This window comes from Phocoena sinus, chromosome 11, assembly GCF_008692025.1.
Source record: "Phocoena sinus isolate mPhoSin1 chromosome 11, mPhoSin1.pri, whole genome shotgun sequence".
Taxonomy (NCBI): domain Eukaryota; kingdom Metazoa; phylum Chordata; class Mammalia; order Artiodactyla; family Phocoenidae; genus Phocoena; species Phocoena sinus.
Window position 1 is genome coordinate 61,884,436 of NC_045773.1, and position 19,112 is coordinate 61,903,547.

The 19,112-nt window shown below is 39.1% G+C and overlaps 1 protein-coding gene across 1 annotated transcript in view; it reads right to left on the bottom strand.

Moving 5' to 3' along the window:
- FAM83B (family with sequence similarity 83 member B) overlaps positions 1–16,644 on the bottom strand; it is a 71,804-nt gene extending 55,160 nt beyond the window's left edge. Inside the window, exon 1 of the mRNA XM_032649504.1 lies at positions 16,201–16,644. Within this exon, the coding sequence (XP_032505395.1) occupies positions 16,201–16,644 (444 nt within the window). The remainder of the gene's footprint in view (positions 1–16,200) is intronic.
- Positions 16,645–19,112: the final 2,468 nt, after the last annotated feature.

Sequence of the window (19,112 nt, forward strand, 5' to 3'; positions counted from 1 at the left end):
TCTATCCTGGAGAATGTTCCATGAGCACTTGAGAAAAATGTGTATTCTGTTGTTTTTGGATGGAGTGTCCTATAAATATCAATTAAGTCCATCTTGTTTAATGTATCATTTAAAGCTTGTGTTTCCTTATTTATTTTCATTTTGGATGATCTGTCCATGGGTGAAAGTGGGGTGTTAAAGTCCCCTACTATGAATGTGTTACTGTTGATCTCCCCTTTTATGGTTGTTAGTATTTGCCTTATGTATTGAGGTGCTCCTATGTTGGGTGCATAAATATTTACAATTGTTATATCTTCTTCTTGGATCGATCCCTTGATCATTATGTAGTGTCCTTCTTTGTCCCTTTTAATAGTCCTTATTTTAAAGTCTATTTTGTCTGATATGAGAATTGCTACTCCAGCTTTCTTTTGGTTTCCATTTGCATGGAATATCTTTTTCCATCCCCTTACTTTCAGTCTGTATGTGTCTCTAGTTCTGAAGTGGGTCTCTTGTAGACAGCATATATAAGGGTCTTGCTTTTGTATCCATTCAGCCAATCTGTGTCTTTTGGTGGGAGCATTTAGTCCATTTACATTTAAGGTAATTATCGATATGTATGTTCCTATTTCCATTTTATATATTGTTTTGGGTTCGCTACTATAGGTCATTTCCTTCTCTTGTGTTTCGTGTCTAGAGAAGTTCCTTTAGCATTTGTTGTAAAGCTGGTTTGGTGGTGCTGAACTCTCTCAGCTTTTGCTTGTCTGTAAAGGTTTTAATTTCTCCATCAAATGTGAATGAGATCCTTGCTGGGTAGAGTAGTCTTGGTTGCAGGTTATTCTCCTTCATCACTTTCAGTATGTCCTGCCACTCCCTTCTGGCTTGTAGGGTTTCTGCTGAGAGATCAGCTGTTAACCTTATGGGGATTCCCTTGTGTGTTATTTGTTGTTTTTCCCTTGCTGCTTTTAATATGCTTTCTTTGTATTTAATTTTTGACAGTTTGATTAATATGTGTCTTGGCGTGTTTCTCCTTGTATTTATCCTGTATGGGACCCTCTGTGCTTCCTGGACTTGATTAACTATTTCCTTTCCCATATTAGGGAAGTTTTCAACTATAATCTCTTCAAATATTTTCTCAGTCCCTTTCTTTCTTTCTTCTTCTTCTGGAACCCCTATAATTCGAATGTTGGTGCGTTTCATGTTGTCCCAGAGCTCTCTGAGACTGTCCTCAGTTCTTTTCATTCTTTTTTCTTTATTCTGCTCTGCAGTAGTTATTTCCACTACTTTATCTTCCAGGTCACTTATCCGTTCTTCTGCCTCAGTTATTCTGCTATTGATCCTATCTAGAGTGATTTTAATTTCATTTATTGCATTGTTCATCGTTGCTTGTTTCATCTTTAGTTCTTGTAGGTCCTTGTTAACTGTTTCTTGCATTTTGTCCATTCTACTTCCAAGATTTCGGATCATCCTTACTATCATTATTCTGAATTCTTTTTCAGGTAGATTGCCTATTTCCTCTTCATTTGTTAGGTCTGGTGGGTTTTTATCTTGCTCCTTCATCTGCTGTGTGTTTTTCTGTCTTCTCATTTTGCTTATCTTACTGTGTTTGGGGTCTCCTTTTTGCAGGCTGCACTTTCGTAGTTCCCGTTGTTTTTGATGTCTGTCTCCAGTGGCTAAGGTTGTTTCAGTGGGTTGTGTAGGCTTCCTGGTGGATGGGACTAGTGCCTGTGTTGTGCTGGATGAGGCTGGATCTTGTCTCTCTAGTGGGCAGGTTCACGTCTGGTGGTGTGTTTTGGGGTGTCTGTGGCCTTATTATGATTTTAGGCAGCCTGTCTGCTAATGGGTGGGGTTGTGTTCCTGTTTTGCTAGTTGTTTGGCATAGGTTGTCCAGCACTGTGGCTTGCTGGTCGTTGAGTGAAGCTGGGTGCTGGTGTTAAGATGGAGGTCTCTGGGATATTTCCACCGTTTAATATTATGTGGAGCTGGGAGGTCTCTTGTTGACCAGTGTCCTGAAGTTGGCTCTCCTACCTCAGAGGCAGAGCCCTGACTCCTGGCTGGAGCACCAAGAGCCTTTCATCCACACAGCTCAGAATAAAAGGGAGAAAAAGTAGGGAGAATTAGTAGAAGTATGAGTAAAGAAAGAAGGAAAGGAGGAAAGGAAGGAAGGAAGAAAGAAGCAAAGAAGGAAAGAAAGGAGGGAGGGAGGGAGGGAGGGAGGAAGGAAGGAAGGAGGGAAAGAAGGAAAAAAGACAGAAAGAAAGATGATACAGTAAAAATAAAATAAAGTATAATATAGTTATTGAATTAAAAAATATTTAGAAAAAAAAAAAAAAGGGACGGATAGAACCTTAGGACAAATGTTGGAAGCAAAGCTATACAGAGAAAATCTTACACAGAAGCATACACATACACCTTCACAAAAAGAGGTAAAGGGGGAAAAATCATAAATCCTGCTCCCTGAGACCACCTCCTCAATTTGGGGTGATTCGTTGTCTAAAGGAGGGAAGGAAGGAAGGAAAGAAAGAAAGAACGAAGGTAAAGTATAATAAAGTTATTACAATTAAACTTAATTATTAAGAAAAAGAATTTTTAAAAAAAAAGTCATGGACGGATAGAGCCCTAGGACAAATGGTGGAAGAAAGAGTATACAGACAGGATCTCACACAGAAGCATACACGTACACATTCACAAAAAGAGGAAAAGGGAAAAAAATCATAGATCTCGCTCCTAAATTCCACCTCTTCAATTTGGGATCATTCTTTGTCTATTCAGGTATTCCACAGATGCAGGGTATATCAAGTTGATTGTGGAGCTTTAATCCGCTGCTTCTGTGGCTGCTGCGAGAGATTTCCCTTTCTCTTCTTTGTTCTCACAGCTCACGGGAGCTCAGCTTTGGATTTGGCCCTGCCTCTGCGTGTAGGTCGCTGGAGGGCGTCTGTTTTTTCGCTCAGACAGGACGGGGTTAAAGGAGCCGCTGATTCGGGGCCTCCGGCTCACTCAGGCCGGGGGTTGGGGGATGGGGGTAGGAGGGGCACTACGTGCGGGGCGGGTCTGCGGCTGCAGAGGCAGCGTGACGTTGCGGCAGAGGCCGGCGTGATGTTGCACCAGCCTGAGACCCGCCGTGCGTACTCCCGGGGAAGTTGTCCCTGGATCCCGGGAACCTGGCAGTGGCGGGCTGCACAGGCTCCGCGGAAGAGGGGTGTGGAGAGTGACCTGTGCTCGCACACAGGCCCCTTGGTGGCGGCAGCAGCAGCCTTAGCGTCTCCCGCCCGTCTCTGGGGTCCGCGGTTTTAGCCGCGGCTCGCGCCCGTCTCTGGGGTTCGCGCTTCCCGCCGCGGCTCGCGCCCGTCTCGGGGGCTCGCGCCCTCAGCCGCGGCTCGCGCCCGTCTCTGGGGTTCGCGCTTTTAGCCGCGGCTCGCGCCCGTCTCTGGAGTTCCTTTAAGCAGCGCTCTTAAACCCCTCTCCTCGTGCACCAGGAAACAAAGAGGGAAGAAAAAGTCTCTTGCCTCTTCGGCCGGTGCAGGCTTTTCCCCGAACTCCCTCCCGGCTAGTCGTGGTGCACTAACCCCTTCAGGCTATGTTCAAGCCGCCAACCCCAGTCCTCTCCCTGAGCTCCGTCCAAAACCAAAACCCGAGCCTCAGCTCGCAGCCCCGCCCGCCCCGGCGGGTGAGCAGACAAGCCACTCGGGCTGGTGAGTGCCGGTCAGCACCGATCGTCTGTGCAGGAATCTCCCCGCTTTGCCCTCCGCACCCGTCGCTGTGCACTACTCCGCGGTCCCGAAACTCCCCCCTCTGCCTCCCGCAGTCTCCGCCCGCGGAGGGGCTTCCTAGTGTGTGGAAACTTTTCCTCCTTCACAGCTCCCTCCCACTGGTGTAGGTGCCGTCCTTATTCTTTTGTCTCTGTTTTTTCTTTTGCCCTACCCAGTTACGTGGGGAGTTTCTTGCCTTTTGGGAGGTCTGAGGTCTTCTGCCAGCCTTCAGTAGGAGTTCTGTAGGAGTTGTTCCACGTGTGGATGTATTTCTGGTGTATCCGTGGGGAGGAAGGCGATCTCCGCCTCTTACTCTTCCGCCATCTTCAGGGTCCCCCTCGAACATGGATTTTAAAAGATGAATGGGAGGCAAAGAATATGGAAAAGGATGTTCCAAGGAGGGGAATAATCATGTAGAAAATTAGGAAGCAATAAGCTGTCATGGAAGGCCCACAGAATGGCAGTAAGTAACACTGCAGGGTCAAGTGACAGGAGGGAGGTGGAAGGAGATAAAGCACAAAGGTGAGGATGCAGCGGGAGCCACCTTTAACAGGAGGAGCCTCATATACGCCATGCTTGTTGACCTGGACTCTATCTGGTACATCATCAGGACCCGAATGTAATAGGACCTGTACAAAAGTGTCCTGAGAATTCAGTGGTTTGCCTAGTACCAGCATGGAAGGTCTATCAGGTGCTCTGTTTGGACTCAGGTACCAGCACTGCCTACTTCACATCCTAGTATAAATTATTTAACCTCTTTGTTCTTCACCCATGAAAGGAGGCAACAGAGGTAGCTACCTGAGAGAGCTGTTGTGAATATAAATATTAATACATATAAAGAGCTTAGCACACAGCCTGGCACATACCAGCCAATAAATGCTAGATAGTATTAATGTCATGAACAAATTTAGTTCTCCTTCTCAGTAGAGAAGCAATGTGATATGAGTCTGGGAATGGAAGACCCCTGAACATGATCTGTACTGAGAGTTATTAATCAGTTGGGTGATTTTGCACTTTTGGACTTTCTCAATTTCCAACTGCTCTTTAGTAAAAAGACCACATGGTCACTAACCCGAGATTCTTTTCTTTTTTTAAGTAACTGCTCCCAAATTTCAGCAGGCTTGAGTATGACTATGTACTGTGACTCAGATACTGATTTTTTCTCATGATTATGGATTTTCCAGTAGCACATATTAGATTGATATTTAGCCAAATGGCAATGTTTTTGCATTTTCACATTTATTTACTTATTTAAAATATTTGTTTGACTTCTTAGGGGGAAAATTGATAGGTTATGATTAATAAGACATTAATACAGCCCAAAGGAAAGAAAATGTACACTTACTGATTTTTCTGCTTTTAAAGCTTCGAGATTAATTATTGAGTAGCTAATAATTATGCAAAAATAGTTATGAGGCTTTCTTCATTTCTAAATTCTAAAGGCTTTCTAAAGGAATATTACTGGGAGATGCTCATCATATCAGTACTGGGGTGGGAGGAGAGTAGGTACGGGTCCAGGTAGCAGGGATCCGCCCTGCCTGCAGCAGAGGCTGTCCTGGTGAGAAAGAGCACATTATCTCTGATATTATTTACACGGTCTCTGCCAGCACACGGTGTCATAAAAAAAGCACACACTGCCTTTTAGTCAGACTTATTGTTGTTTTCAAATTCCCAAGAGACAATGAACTTCCTTATTACCTGCACCCAAGCAGCCTCCACTGCCCCTGTTCTATATGCCTTTGCTTATCAGCACAGGAAATCAAGTATTTTATTATGGGAAAAATCCTAAGTGGAAAAAGCAGGAGGCAAATTGTTATACATAATTTCAAATATGATCTCAACTATATTACATGCGAACATTCTATTTCAGCGATCTAATATTGGGTGTTCAGAGATCACACACACACACACACACACACACACACACACAGTCGTGTGCACATGTACTTCTCTATCCATCTATTTATATATTAGAGGGAAGAAAATTTCTAAAGTTTATTTTCTTAACCCCTTCCTGTATTTTCCCCCATATTTTCTATAAGGAATAGGTATACTCTGATAATAAGAAAAAATAAACCTTTATTCTATGCAATCATTGAACTAGTAATCTGTCTCTGCCAGCAAATATTTTGAAGGCATTTCAACTACATCAAAACTTTTCTACTTTGAAACTTCAGGAAGTATCTCTATAACACTCTGATACACAGAGTAAAAAGGTGGGGAAAAAATCCAGCCCCTTTGTAATACATAGGTCACTCACATAATGTCCATACACCCTCAACCTCTTATCTATACATCTCCCAGAAATCTTTTAGCACATCCCCCAAATATTAGACTCTAAACCACTTGAAGTGTTTATTTTTCTACTTGTATGACCTAACAGATTGTCTTGAACATAGCAGGGATTCAATAAAGACATATAAACTATATATAGTATAGTATGTAGTTGAAACTTTTTATACAGAAATAAATTTTATTGACTTAAAATATTAAGACATTTTTAAATAGCTTTAAGACCCACCCCCCAAATCACCTTCTTTAGGGCACAGAATTAAGTAGTTATAGTTTTCTATTCCTGCAGGAAATTGAAGGTATATTCTCATTTCAAGAAGACATCGTCAGCTCCAGGCCATTATCAGCCTGCTGGTGAGCATTATCCCAACATATGCTACAAACTGTTTTATATTTCCCTCTACATTTTAACTAACCAACAAAATGTTAATATATCCAGGATCAGATGTAATGGTATTACTCAGAAACATTTCATGACCTCTCACTGTCCATACCCACAAAGCTGGACTGAAGGACCTTCACAATTTGATCTCAACACACATCCCCCACCGCCTTCCTTTTTCCAGCCCCACTCTACTCCCCCCACATTCCCTGTTGTCTAAAATGTCAAGCTCTCCACAGTACATCTCCTACTCCTCAACATGTATGACCCAAGGTGACCTCTGAAGAAAGTGACGTCCCAAAGGCACCCTCCCAGTTCTTGTTTTTCCCCTCACCTGACAAGCACATGGGGTTACTTAACACTTGCCTTTGGGAGGCTCTGCTTCTCAGCAGGTTATATAACCTCCTGACTTATCAGGTCCTGAGTCATCATCCAGCCAGTCTTCTTATCTCACATGTATTTTTTTTTACCTACTTTGTTGTAACTGAGTCTTATCCAGGTACTTCCTAGGCCGCCTCTCACCTATGAGGTCAGGACAAGAACTATTTCCAAGTCCAGCCACACTGGATGTAGATTCTAATCTGAACCCTAATCTCTATTTAGACACATGTTGCTCTTGGTGGCTGCCGTCACCAGTCAACTATCTCAGGGCTCTGGTGAAAATGATAACTTAAAAGCCCCTGCGCCTTGGTCTCTGCCTGCTTCCTGATTCCAACTCTCTCATGACTCCGAGGCCAAACTCAAAGGACAATGCCATAATCCTAGTTGCTCAGGCCAAAAATTTTGGGGTCATCTTATATTCTTCAACTTATTTCATACCCCACATTTTACTGCCTTCAAAATATATCCAAAATCTGACCAGCACTGCTACCATCCTGGTGATCTAAGACAATATCATCTCACATTTGAATTATTGTAACAGCCTCTGCTATGCTTATTCTTGAACCCCTATAGTCAATTTTCAATACTGCAGCCAGATGTGTCCTTTTAAAATAAAGCATATTTCAAATTGATCATGTCTCTCTTTTGCCTAAAATTCTCCAGTGGCTCCCCATTTTACACGGAGCATAAGCCAATGTCTTTGTAATGGTCCATGAGGACCTCCATGATACCTCTCTGAACTCACCTAACTCATCTCCCCTTTGCTTTCTTGGGTCCAGGAACTGGCATCCATACTGTTCCTCTAACAAACAAGAAGGCATGTCCCTGCCCTAAAGCTTACCCTATGTCTAGTCTGCTCTGCCCTCAAAGAGATGCAGGGCTCATTCCTTCTTACCTCAAATCTTGACTCCAATGTCACCTTCTTGATGAGGCCTCTTCTGAACACCCAATTTAAAATCGCAAACTAACCCCTGCCACCACTCTCAATCAGCGCTCCTTACCCAGCCATATTTGTGTTTTGTTTTTCTCCATAGCACTCCTCATTTATTACACTTATTAAAATCTAAATCTCCCTATTTGTCAGTAAGCTCCATTCAAAAATAGGGTTTCTTTGGTACTTTATTCTCTTCCCTATCCTCAGAATTTAGAACTCTACTTGACACACAGCCGACATTAAATAAATATTTGCTGAATGAATGAGTAGCTTGCCATGCTTGTCACCTGTTAAGACTGGCCAAAGGCTAGCTGACCCAGTCATAGTTGAACAAAGAAGAGGCCAGAGGACAACCTCATTGACTGCCCTTCTCTTACTTCTTTGAATGTCTCCTTTACTTGAAACTCAGAGACCCTGTTTCTGTTCAGTATATCCTGATTTAGTCTGCATTCTAGGTGCTACATCTCATCTACATATCATAACCTTCTGTCATTTCCAGTAGGTCACTTCTGACTTCTAACAGTAACCCCACAATGGCTTTGTACATGGCCCATTTAGAAACCAGTGCTTCCACATCCCCACCAACTGGTCTCCATCCCAGACCCTCTCAACCACGTCTTCTAAAACCTTCATTTGGGAATATGCAGCTATTAATAGTTTCCAGTTATGACCCTTTTAGATCATGACCACTGACTTAGTCACACCTATCACAAGAAAGCAGATTATTCATCAGTAAAGTATGGATAATAAAAGTACCTATTTTCCAGGAAGGTATGAAGGTCAGTTTAAAGTACTGCATGTAAAATACCGACCAGTACATGACACATAAGTGTTCAATAAATTACGTGTTCCTGTTACTAGATAACATAAGATAAATCTTTTACTCAAAATCAGATGCTAGTTCCAGTCCTGATGATAAAAGCAACGTTTTTCAAGATAATTTGAAGAGCGACTAGTTAAAAGACATGAATGATTGATATAAAAGTATATGCCACATGATGAATCTGTGGCAACTATAGGAAAATAGGCAGAATCCTTGGAATACAAACATCCGTCTGGTGTGAGAGCCACCCTCATCTCAAAAGGGTCCCCATAGCAACCCCCCATTACATTTCACATCTCATTAGGAGGACAGATAAGCAAAAGAAAGTTATATCCCTTTATTCTCATGGAAGTTAACATTTGATAAGATGCTTCAATGTGTACCTGAGGTCCTAAGCTTATCATCCCATTCAGCTGCAAACTACATTTTATGTATAACATTTTAAACAAAGATGCCTACAGAGTTCTCTTCATCCATGTTCCTTCAGCTTCCTATTGGAATACTACTTGCCCCGTTCTCCTTTGCAGGGTTATTTTTCTGGCTTGGCTCTAAAGGCATCTGAGTTTGCAAAACTGCTAAATTCTATCCCTATGAACTTTAAGTATTATTTAGACATTAGGAAAACTGAATGTTTTATGATCATAATGTTTTACGATTAGCTTTGCCATTCCAACAAACTACTAAAGGTGTATTATCAGAAAAATATTACACACTTCAATAAATAAATAAGTTTTAAAAAATTTAATCCTATGACAGGAAGGAAAATGAGTAAACAAATTATCATAAAAAATAAACTATTTCAGAGAACCCAGAATACAAAGAACTAAATTTTGTCCCATGGTCAATAACAGGCTCTCTCAAAGTTCAAGAGAAAGATTGTACACACCACATGCAGTCCCTACAGGAATTGCTTCTCACAGCTTATTTTGGAAAAAGAAAAGAAAAAGAATTAAAGAGTACCAAAGGGTAAAAACTGAGAACAGAAAATGGTCTTAAAAACATTTCCCTTAATCAGATAAATCATGCTCACTCTGAAATAATCCAAATTCAATAATAATAATTCAAATCGGTTAAAAATGAAAATCATGGGTGATTTAAGACTTTACCTGATAAGACATAGCCTGGTAAAGCATCTGAAACTCATAAATCACACATGACTTTAGTATACAAACCAAGCTGGAGGTCTTATATAACAATTTTTTTTATTTTTTCATACACCAGATCTTTTGCTTCCACAGAGCAGAAAAACAGCCACTCTATCAGGAAAGCAAGTCTTTTAATCTAAGACTAATTATGGTAGACCTTAAATAATATACCTAATATTACTTTTTGAATTACATCAGAATATTTAGTAAGTAATAATAGTTCATAAACTCAGAGTTACTTAAACCAACTTTTGACCCTAAATGGCAGGTCTATAATAAATATGAACTTTAAAAACTTACAAAAATTTGCTCTTCTTTTTTATAAATATGGAACCCTTGTATAATGTCTTTATTTAAAAATCTAATAAAATTATCACTTTTAAAATTCAAGATGAAAATGGAATGACTACCTTTTTTCCTCTTGGTCTACAGAATGTTCCCCTACCTCCACCTTAGCCTTTCACCAGAACTCCGTATCTTTTCAGATCTTTGGATCTTTATGTAAGAAAGCAGGTTTATAATTTTTTCTTCAACTCTGAATAGCTGTCCATAAAAGAGATGCCTTTTCTGCTCATCCAGAGTATAAAATTCATACATCTAAGCTGTCTTCACAGTGGGTCTTATTTTCAAATATACAAACTTATGTTGAATCAAAATTTTCCCATTTTGAACTTTCTAAGCAGTAATACTGGGAAAATGCTATGTAGATCGCTAATGCAGTGTACATAATCACCATGATATTTCAGAAATGGGTTTGAGTCATTTCAACAACAGCTAATAACCCTGGCTGGCATTCCTGGTAAGATGCTGTCTTGTTAGATACTGGACTTGGTCATTTGTTGCTCTCACTTTTAAAGAAGAAATGCCAAATCACAGTGATGCAAAAATACAGGCTGATAAAATAAATACCGTATATTAATGCATGTATGTGGAATCTAGAAAAAATGGTATAGATGATCTTATTTGTAAAGCAGAAATAGAGACACAGGTAGAGAACAAATGTATGGATACCAAGGGGGAAGGGAGGGTGTGGAAGGACTTGGGAGATTGGGATTGACACATATATGCTATTGATACTATGTATAAAACAGACAACTAATGAGAACATACTACATAGCACAGGGAACTCTACTTAATACACTGTAGTGACCTAAATCGGATGGAAATCCAAAAAAGAGCGGATATATGTATATGTATAGCTGATTCATTTTGCTGTACAGTAGAAACTAACAACACTGTAAAGCAACTACACTCCAATAAAAATTAATTTTAAAAATATAGGCTGATGGATTCTTTGACAAAATAAAGGTCTGGAGTAATGTAGTAAGAGGAAAAGTAGAAGGAGGAGAAGAAGGGGTTACCATCATCTCAACACCACACGCAGGGTATTAAACATGTGGAGGTGTCATGGTAGATATGTCAGCCAATTCATTCCACTCTTGCAAGGATCCTATGGAGTATTAGCATCTCCGTTTTACAGATGAGAAAACTAAAGTTCAGAGAGTTTGTAGTATAATGTCTAGTGCAAACAGCTGTTTGAGTTGGGATTCAACCCAGCCCTAACTGACTCTGAGATTCAGAGCCTTCATGTCATTCCATGAAGTCTCTTTGAAAAAGAGCATTATTTGAAATTGTCAATTAAAAGAGGCTGCAGCTTTCTGCCTGTGAAAGTTATCAAGTCAATCAAGGAAACTCAAAACTCTATTTTGCAATAAGGGTAAAGAGCATCTTATTTACTCTTTCCTCTCCCTTAAGTAACTGTGTTAAAATCATCAGGGTTATTGTTAGTAGTGGAGGATAGGAGTAGAGAACCAGGAGTTTGGCATACAGAGAGTATTCCCACGCAGACACAGTGAGAGTTAACACGGTAAAGTCAGTACAATTTTAAAAAGACTTTTAACAAGATCTCTCGCTCTCTTTCTCTCTCTGTCTCTTTCTCTCTCTCTCACACACACACACACACACTCACACACACACAGGTATATACACACACATATAATGCATTTTATTCAAAGAAAAGCTGTTCAAATTAATGTCATGGGATACTAATGTCATTAAATCTTACTAAGCAAAAGCTATTTTTTGGAAGAAACTAATTTTGACTCAAATTTAAACAAAGAAATATTCTTTGTGTTGGAATAGGGAGGGTGCAGAGAGGAAATTCTTAATAAAAATTGGGACTATCAGGAGAGAGATAACCCTAGTCTTATAAGGGCACTGACAAACACATAAATACCACTTAGCTGGGCAGGATATGGCTGCAAAGTAATAGTGATGAAAGTGACACACTATGAAACAATTATTATTATTCATATAATGAACTAATTCAGTATAACATATTGAAATACCCTTGAGGTGGTAAGCAGTATTAGAGATTTGGATAAGAACATTCGATTTAAAAAACCCTAAAATGCTTTGCTTCATGTCTTTCATTAAACAAGTGAAGATACCTGTGGTGTACAATGACTTGTTCAATCCATAACTAGTTAGCTATCAAGCCTCTAGTCCAGTGCTACTTTTATAACACCCATCAAATCCCAGAAGCCCCCATCATTAGTCCACCTTCCCTTTTGTGGCAATGGGCCACCTGGTAGTAAATGTTTCTCTGTATTACTAAGAATTCTGAGGCCGTAACAGACATGCCTAGGAACAGTGACTCAGGAAGCAACCAAGATCTGAATTCAGGAGATGCAGGACAGAGCACCTCAGGAATCACTTCTGCCCTAATTCTCACTAGACTTTTGCTTATGTATCTTCTCGACTCCATATTTCACAAGAGTAAGAGTCACATCTCATGGAAGATGCTAGCCTAGAATTAGGAAACAGAGAGGCCAACAGCATTCTGGTTAAACATTTACATATTCAAGGCTACCAGAAATGATTACTTTAGGGATATTTATTACTGAGTGGACAGAAGAAAAATGACTTTAGTGAAAGATGACTTTTTAAAGTAATTAGAGGGGACATTTTCATAACAGGGAGTAGCAGTAATTAGGAATAAATGCATATATCATCTTGGGAACACCTCTCGACAGACAGATAATTACCTGGGAAAAGTCTTGCTAGATGCTATCAGACTTTATAAAGTTGAACCAGATTTAATTATGTCAACCACACAGTGAAAAATAGAAGGAAGTCAGGAAAGAGCCAGTAAATAAAAATAAGACCATTTTAGGGCACAGGGTATTACCTGTAATTAGATTTTCCCAAAGGAAAATTGTCAAATAGCCAAATAAGCAAATATACAAAAGAAAAAAAAAAAAAAGAAAGAAATGGAAACAAAAGAAGAAGAAGAAAAAATCTCTCTGAATAGCCTGTGACAACTGACATAAATGAAATGAACAAATACAAACAAATCTATGGATTTTTGAAATACTATAAAGATTATATCCTGCTTATAAAAACAGAAAGATTCAGAGATAATAAAACAAATGCATATAAATTAATGAAATTCAAAAACAAAATATTTTCAGTGGTTATGAGCAGACTTCAAATGTTTGGACCTCTAAGAAAACTGCTTTTGGCTTCTTTTTATTATTTTAAGATTTTTTTTCCATTATATGACATTTATTTTCATAAGCACCTTATCTTAATTGCAAACAGAGCAGTGAAAACGAATTTAAATTCTTCTCTGAGATCACTTCCTAGATTCTGCTTTGCTGGTTCTTAGCTCTACTTGTTATGGCCTCATAGCTCCATAGAGTTTCATAATGTTGATTAACAAAATAATTTCACAGAGGCAAAAAACTTCACTCTATTCACTAAAATAAACATTATTCAAGTACTTTATGAAAAAAAAGATCATCCTCTTCATACATTTTATCCTGTCATGACAATTCATTAAGAGTTACCAATAAAGAGAATTTGTCCTCTGAAAATAGTTCAGAAAAAAGAAATTTATCATAATAACTAACAGGCTTGATTCTGAAGGTTTACAAGAGCCTAACTTACCTGCTGAATAAATAATAGTCATGAAAAGCAGGCAGAATATTTAAAAGGCAACGTGTTCCAACAAGCTGGTATTTCATAATAATATTTGCTCTTCTTATTTTAACATTTTTCACAGGACCTTGTTCAGTTATGGGCTAAATAGTCTAAAATTTTGTAAAAATGTGATCAATAACTTTTTCTTCTCTGGAGTATTGGATCCTTCAAAAATCCTTAAATTAACATAGTGACATATGAAGAAATTTCCAAAATATTCACAAAATATACATCCCATGCATTTATAGCCCATTTAACCTCAATATTTATTGCATCTGTTTAGAAACAAACACATTCTCCAATGCTTTTGGGAAAAAAAAAAAGGGAAAGAAAACCACTAAGTAATCTATTATGATTTATATTCAATTTCAGTATACTCAACTTATAAAGTTCAAATAATTCTCTTTCTTTGAATTCAGCTTGGATATGTATATACAAGGTAATATACATACCTTGGGTATGTATAAAGGTAGAATTCTTTCTTATTTTATGCCACTTAGATTTGGTGAAAGAGAAGCAAAGCATCACATTATTGTTTTACAGTTTGGACTTTGAGTTCCTCAGCTTGCTAATTCAAGTAGGAATTCTAAGCAGACGATGACCAGGCAGAGGATATTACTTTTAGAGGCTCACTAAATAAATAGCTGCCACATTAGAAAGAAAACTACATCAGATGGTCATGACTAATGTTCAGTTTCCAGTAAGTGCTAGCCCAAGAACTCATGCTAGCTCCTGAATTTCATTTTGTGCCACAGAAATGCAATGCCCCATAGGAGATTAGCTGTGGTGCAGGCTAATGAACTCATAACTACTAAGTTTGCCATAATAACAAATATTAAGCTTCACTGATGTATTTTTCAATTTTCAGTTAACACTGTAGTTCAAAAACATATTGTCTCCCCAAGCAGAAATTCACAAATGTTCATACTTGATATTTGTTGTTTTACCTTTACAAGGACTCATATATTTTCTTGACTTCTGTTGTTTCACAAAATACAATTGTATACTTTGTTCTCAGAGCACAGGATAGTCCAGTTTTAAAAATCCTTATGGTTCAATTCAGAAAATTGAACTGACAGTTCAATTCATTCAATGAAAGTTTGGACACCTACCGTGTACCTGATTCTATAGCTAATTTTTAACAACTGGAATAGATTAGTGCTCCCTTGATGTAACCCTGCTAAAGGAGTTAATATGGTTACAAGGTCAGGTTATTTGAGTTTAAAAGGTCCAGGGGAAAAAAAAAAAATCACCTTACTTTTGCAAAGCCTGAGTTTGACAATAGCCTTGGAACACTGTGTCTTCCTAATGTGAACGGGAGGCTCTTAGTTGCCTGTCTTCTAAACTACCGTGTCCCTGTGGGTTTCAAGGGTCTAATATGTCTGTACTTCATAAAAGCATGCTTTCCCAAGCATCTCTGTGTCTTGTTGACATGAAAGAAAGCAATGCCGTGTATGTGTGCATCCCAAGGCCCCTTTTAGGTCTAAATTTCTATACTGTATAGTATCCATAACTAAGAAATAGACACTTCGTAGTTAACAATCATAACGTTTTGTTCACATATTTTTTTTTTTTTTTTTTTTTTTTTTTTTTTGTGGTACGCGGGCCTCTCACTGTTGTGGCCTCTCCCGTTGCGGAGCAACAGGCTCCGGACGCGCAGGCTCAGCGGCCATGGCTCACGGGCACAGCCGCTCCGTGGCATGTGGGATCTTCCCAGACCGGGGCACGAACCTGTGTCCCCTGCATCGGCAGGCGGACTCTCAACCACTGCGCCACCAGGGAAGCCCTGTTCACATATTTTAAAACTCTCAATAAACAGCCTGGGAAATTTTGTTGTAGTTTCCAAAGCATCCATCATGGTGGTGAGTACATAGAAAACTCCCAAGAAGCTTTATTATGTTGATTAAAAGAACATTTCTACAGTTTTATCTGAGCTCTAAAATAGAATTTCTGAGATTTATAAACCAATATAAATATTTAAGAGAGAGTACAGAGGCCCTAAAATGCTAAGCACCTCAGGACTTTACTTTAGAATTTTACATTATCAAGCCTGATTTTTCACTGTTTTCATACAACTTAGGAAATAAATAAGAAAATCTATGCTTTATTTAATAGGATAAACTATATCCAGAGCAAGAATTAGGGCTCAGTCCTGTTAAGAACAAAGAAAAATTCACCGGATTTGCCAACCACATATTTCCTTTCAGAGATTAAGGAAAATGTAAGTGATTTAGGCTATGAATACATCAAATCATCTCTTTTCTGGTCCATACACCTCAGCCTTCATGGGTGAAGATCTCTCATGTACGTGATGAAGAGAAGGAAATCTCCACCTGTAGCAGGAACCCAACACCACTCTCTCAGATATTTACAAGGTATGGGAAGTTACAACCTTTCTACGTATCCATATACATATTTCCTGAAATAGGCATGGTCTATACATATAGAGACTCTTTTATTAACATATATGTCTGTTATACTACTCTGGTGATTTTCCACATTTCAAATTTTTCATTTATAAATAGAAATATTACCTTTCTTGCTTCTTTTATCATCTTCCGAATGGTTTCCTTAATTGTAAGTAGTTGTGCTCTTGGTGGATGAAAGAGGAGGTCAATTTGGGTACCCCTTAAGAGTCCAGGCATCACATACGGCCAGCCCAAGTCAAGATTTGGAGCTTCCACATCAGACTCAACAGGCCAGTAAGTCCCTGAAGATGAGGTATCATCGCAGGAATTATCAGTACCATATGCTGTGCTTTGTGCCACTTTTTGAACATTTTTCAAAATATAATTAATTTCTTCCTCGGCTAGAAAGTCTGACACTCGTTCCTTGGCAAGAAATTCTTGGTATGCTTCTAACCCCTGTTCAATCAGTGTGTCCACAGCTACTCGATACCATTCCTTGTAGTGAGGTTCAATGTAATTGTCTAATTTACATTCGTCATTCAAGGAGGAAAGCATTGATGAGTTCTCCATGCTTGCAAACCTTTGACAATGGCACTTTCAAATGCCCATTCGTGCAGGGATGAGAGGTATCTGGGTATTTAAAAAGAAGGAAATCAAGATCAGTTAGAATTCTGTAAAATGTTTCATAATCCATGTCAACTGTTATTTTTACATTTACTCATAAAAATGAGTACCAGTAGCTCAATATGACATACATTTCATATCCAAAGTGGCAATAATAATACCATAATTCACATATCTATCACAAAGAAGCTAAACAGAATCCCGTTCACAGACTGCTAGCTGATATTCCTTTTCCAAGTTACCTCTAACCTTAGTTTCTCATCTAAGGAAATACACCTTCCTTTTCTGATATCCAGAAAGTCCATCCTTCTGAACTTTAATCTGGGATTACACATGGTGTGATCAGTTTCTTTTTGGTTTTAAAATATTTTAAAATAGAATTAGAAGAAAACCAATGCCTGGCCAGCCATTTATATAAATCTTACTGATTACTTGTTATTCATATATCCTGATGAAATATAAAAAGCACAGAACACTTGTTTTCCAGGAACTTGTTAATTAGATGAAGAGGCAAAATGTACACACAAAACTGTTTGTTACCACTTTGAACAAAGACATATATTGCTAAGGGCCAAAATGAGTACTGTCTGTAGTCAATGCTTTCAGAATAAAAGTAGAGATCAATATGGAATAAAAGAGTTATGGATAGCCTTGCACAGGAGGTGGGCTTCAGGTGAACCTGAAGCAATGAGTAAGAATATCATCAGGTGGAAAGAAGGAATATTTTCATCCCACATAAAAATGTAAAACACAAGAAAAGCACAGAACAGGTATGTGCTTGGTACATTCAGGAGTTAATTAAAAAACAAACAAACAAAAAAAAACCTTGGTCTGCTGGAAATTAGGATTCTTGTATTAGGGGTAGGAGATTTAGTTGAATAGACAAAATGGAGCCAGGTGTGGAGGGCCACTGGCGACTGTTGTGATTCAGCAAAACTTGTGTTTAAAACAATTAGTCTGGCAGCATCAGGGGAGTGGAGGAGAGACAAGTAGCTAGGAGAGTCTTTCAGAGTTCAAACTCTCAGTGAGGACGTGACAAGAATATTCAAGTGATGGTTCAAAGCATGAACTCCTGAAATTTGATGGCTTGACAACATACAGGTGATAAAAAAATTCAGGACATCAAAGACAATTCAGATTTCTCATAGGAATTAAAATCTGCCTATCTGAGCTCATGCCCCATCCCTCATGCCCACAAAATGTTATCTGTTCCATAATTCCCTGCATGAGATACTGGACTGGACCTTATCTCAATCAAATAAGGGACTTTCCAGGCTTTTGAAGTCAGGATCTTCATTGTGTGGATTCGAACAAAGTACAACCCTATGATGTGCTACAAGCACAAAAGGGCTTATTTGACCAAAAACATCTTTGTCAGTGGCCGTGCCCTAGTTTACAATTTTCCACTTCACTCAGACTTTTTGGTCTCAGGTTTACCAAAAATTAAATCTGATTTGGGAGGGTAACCCAGGAAGCCATTACCATTTATTAACTCCTTACCTGAAAATATGTAACAAGAGTCACTACTCATAGACAGAAGTCGTGAAGGAATGGACAATAAATAGGGTCGTAAGTTCTGCTGGGGGAGAAAAGATCAGAAAAAGATCCAGCATATAGGAAGGCAGAGATGAGGAGTGAGGAAGATACAGGGTACCTTATGTTACTATTTTAGCGCAGATAAGCCTATGTCCATCCCTAGGCTCAGAGTTTTTACAGAGAAAATCTAGCAGTAACAAAAGCCTAAAGAGTAAATCTGATACAAAAATAAAAACAGAACATGTTCCTTTCAGTCTCCTGGAGGGTCCTCAGCTTGAGCCATAACTTGATCCAGGCCAAGGAGACTGAACCTGTCCCTGGGTCCCAAGACCATCAGGCTGTGCAATGTGGCATCTGAGTTCTGGGCAATACCGTCTTCCTGCCCCACATGGTATTATGGTGGAGCTTTGGGTAACACACTCTCACTCCTCCATGGGCAGAAGGAGGAACAAATACCAAGCTGTCTACTCATGTGAGAGATACGGTATGAAGAAGTAAACTTTGTTTCTTTTATTACCTAATTACATTTAACTTAATCTATTGACATGCACCAGGAAGCCAATGAGGAAACTTTCATAAATGTCTCAATCTTGTATAAGGTGCCATCTTCTTTCGAATGACATTTTATTTGAGTCCAGTGGTTCTCAACCGGGGAGATTTGACCCCACCCCCATCCCAAACAAGAACAATGTCTGGAGATGTTTTTAATTATAAGGATTTGTGGGGAGGGTGCTACTGTCATTCAGTGTGTAGGGGCCAGGGATGCACAGGACAGCCACCCACGGTAAGGAATTCTCTGGTCCAAAATGTCAACAGTGCCAAGGCTGAGAACTCTTCATCAAGTTGCGCACTTCCTATGCATGATATCATACTACTAA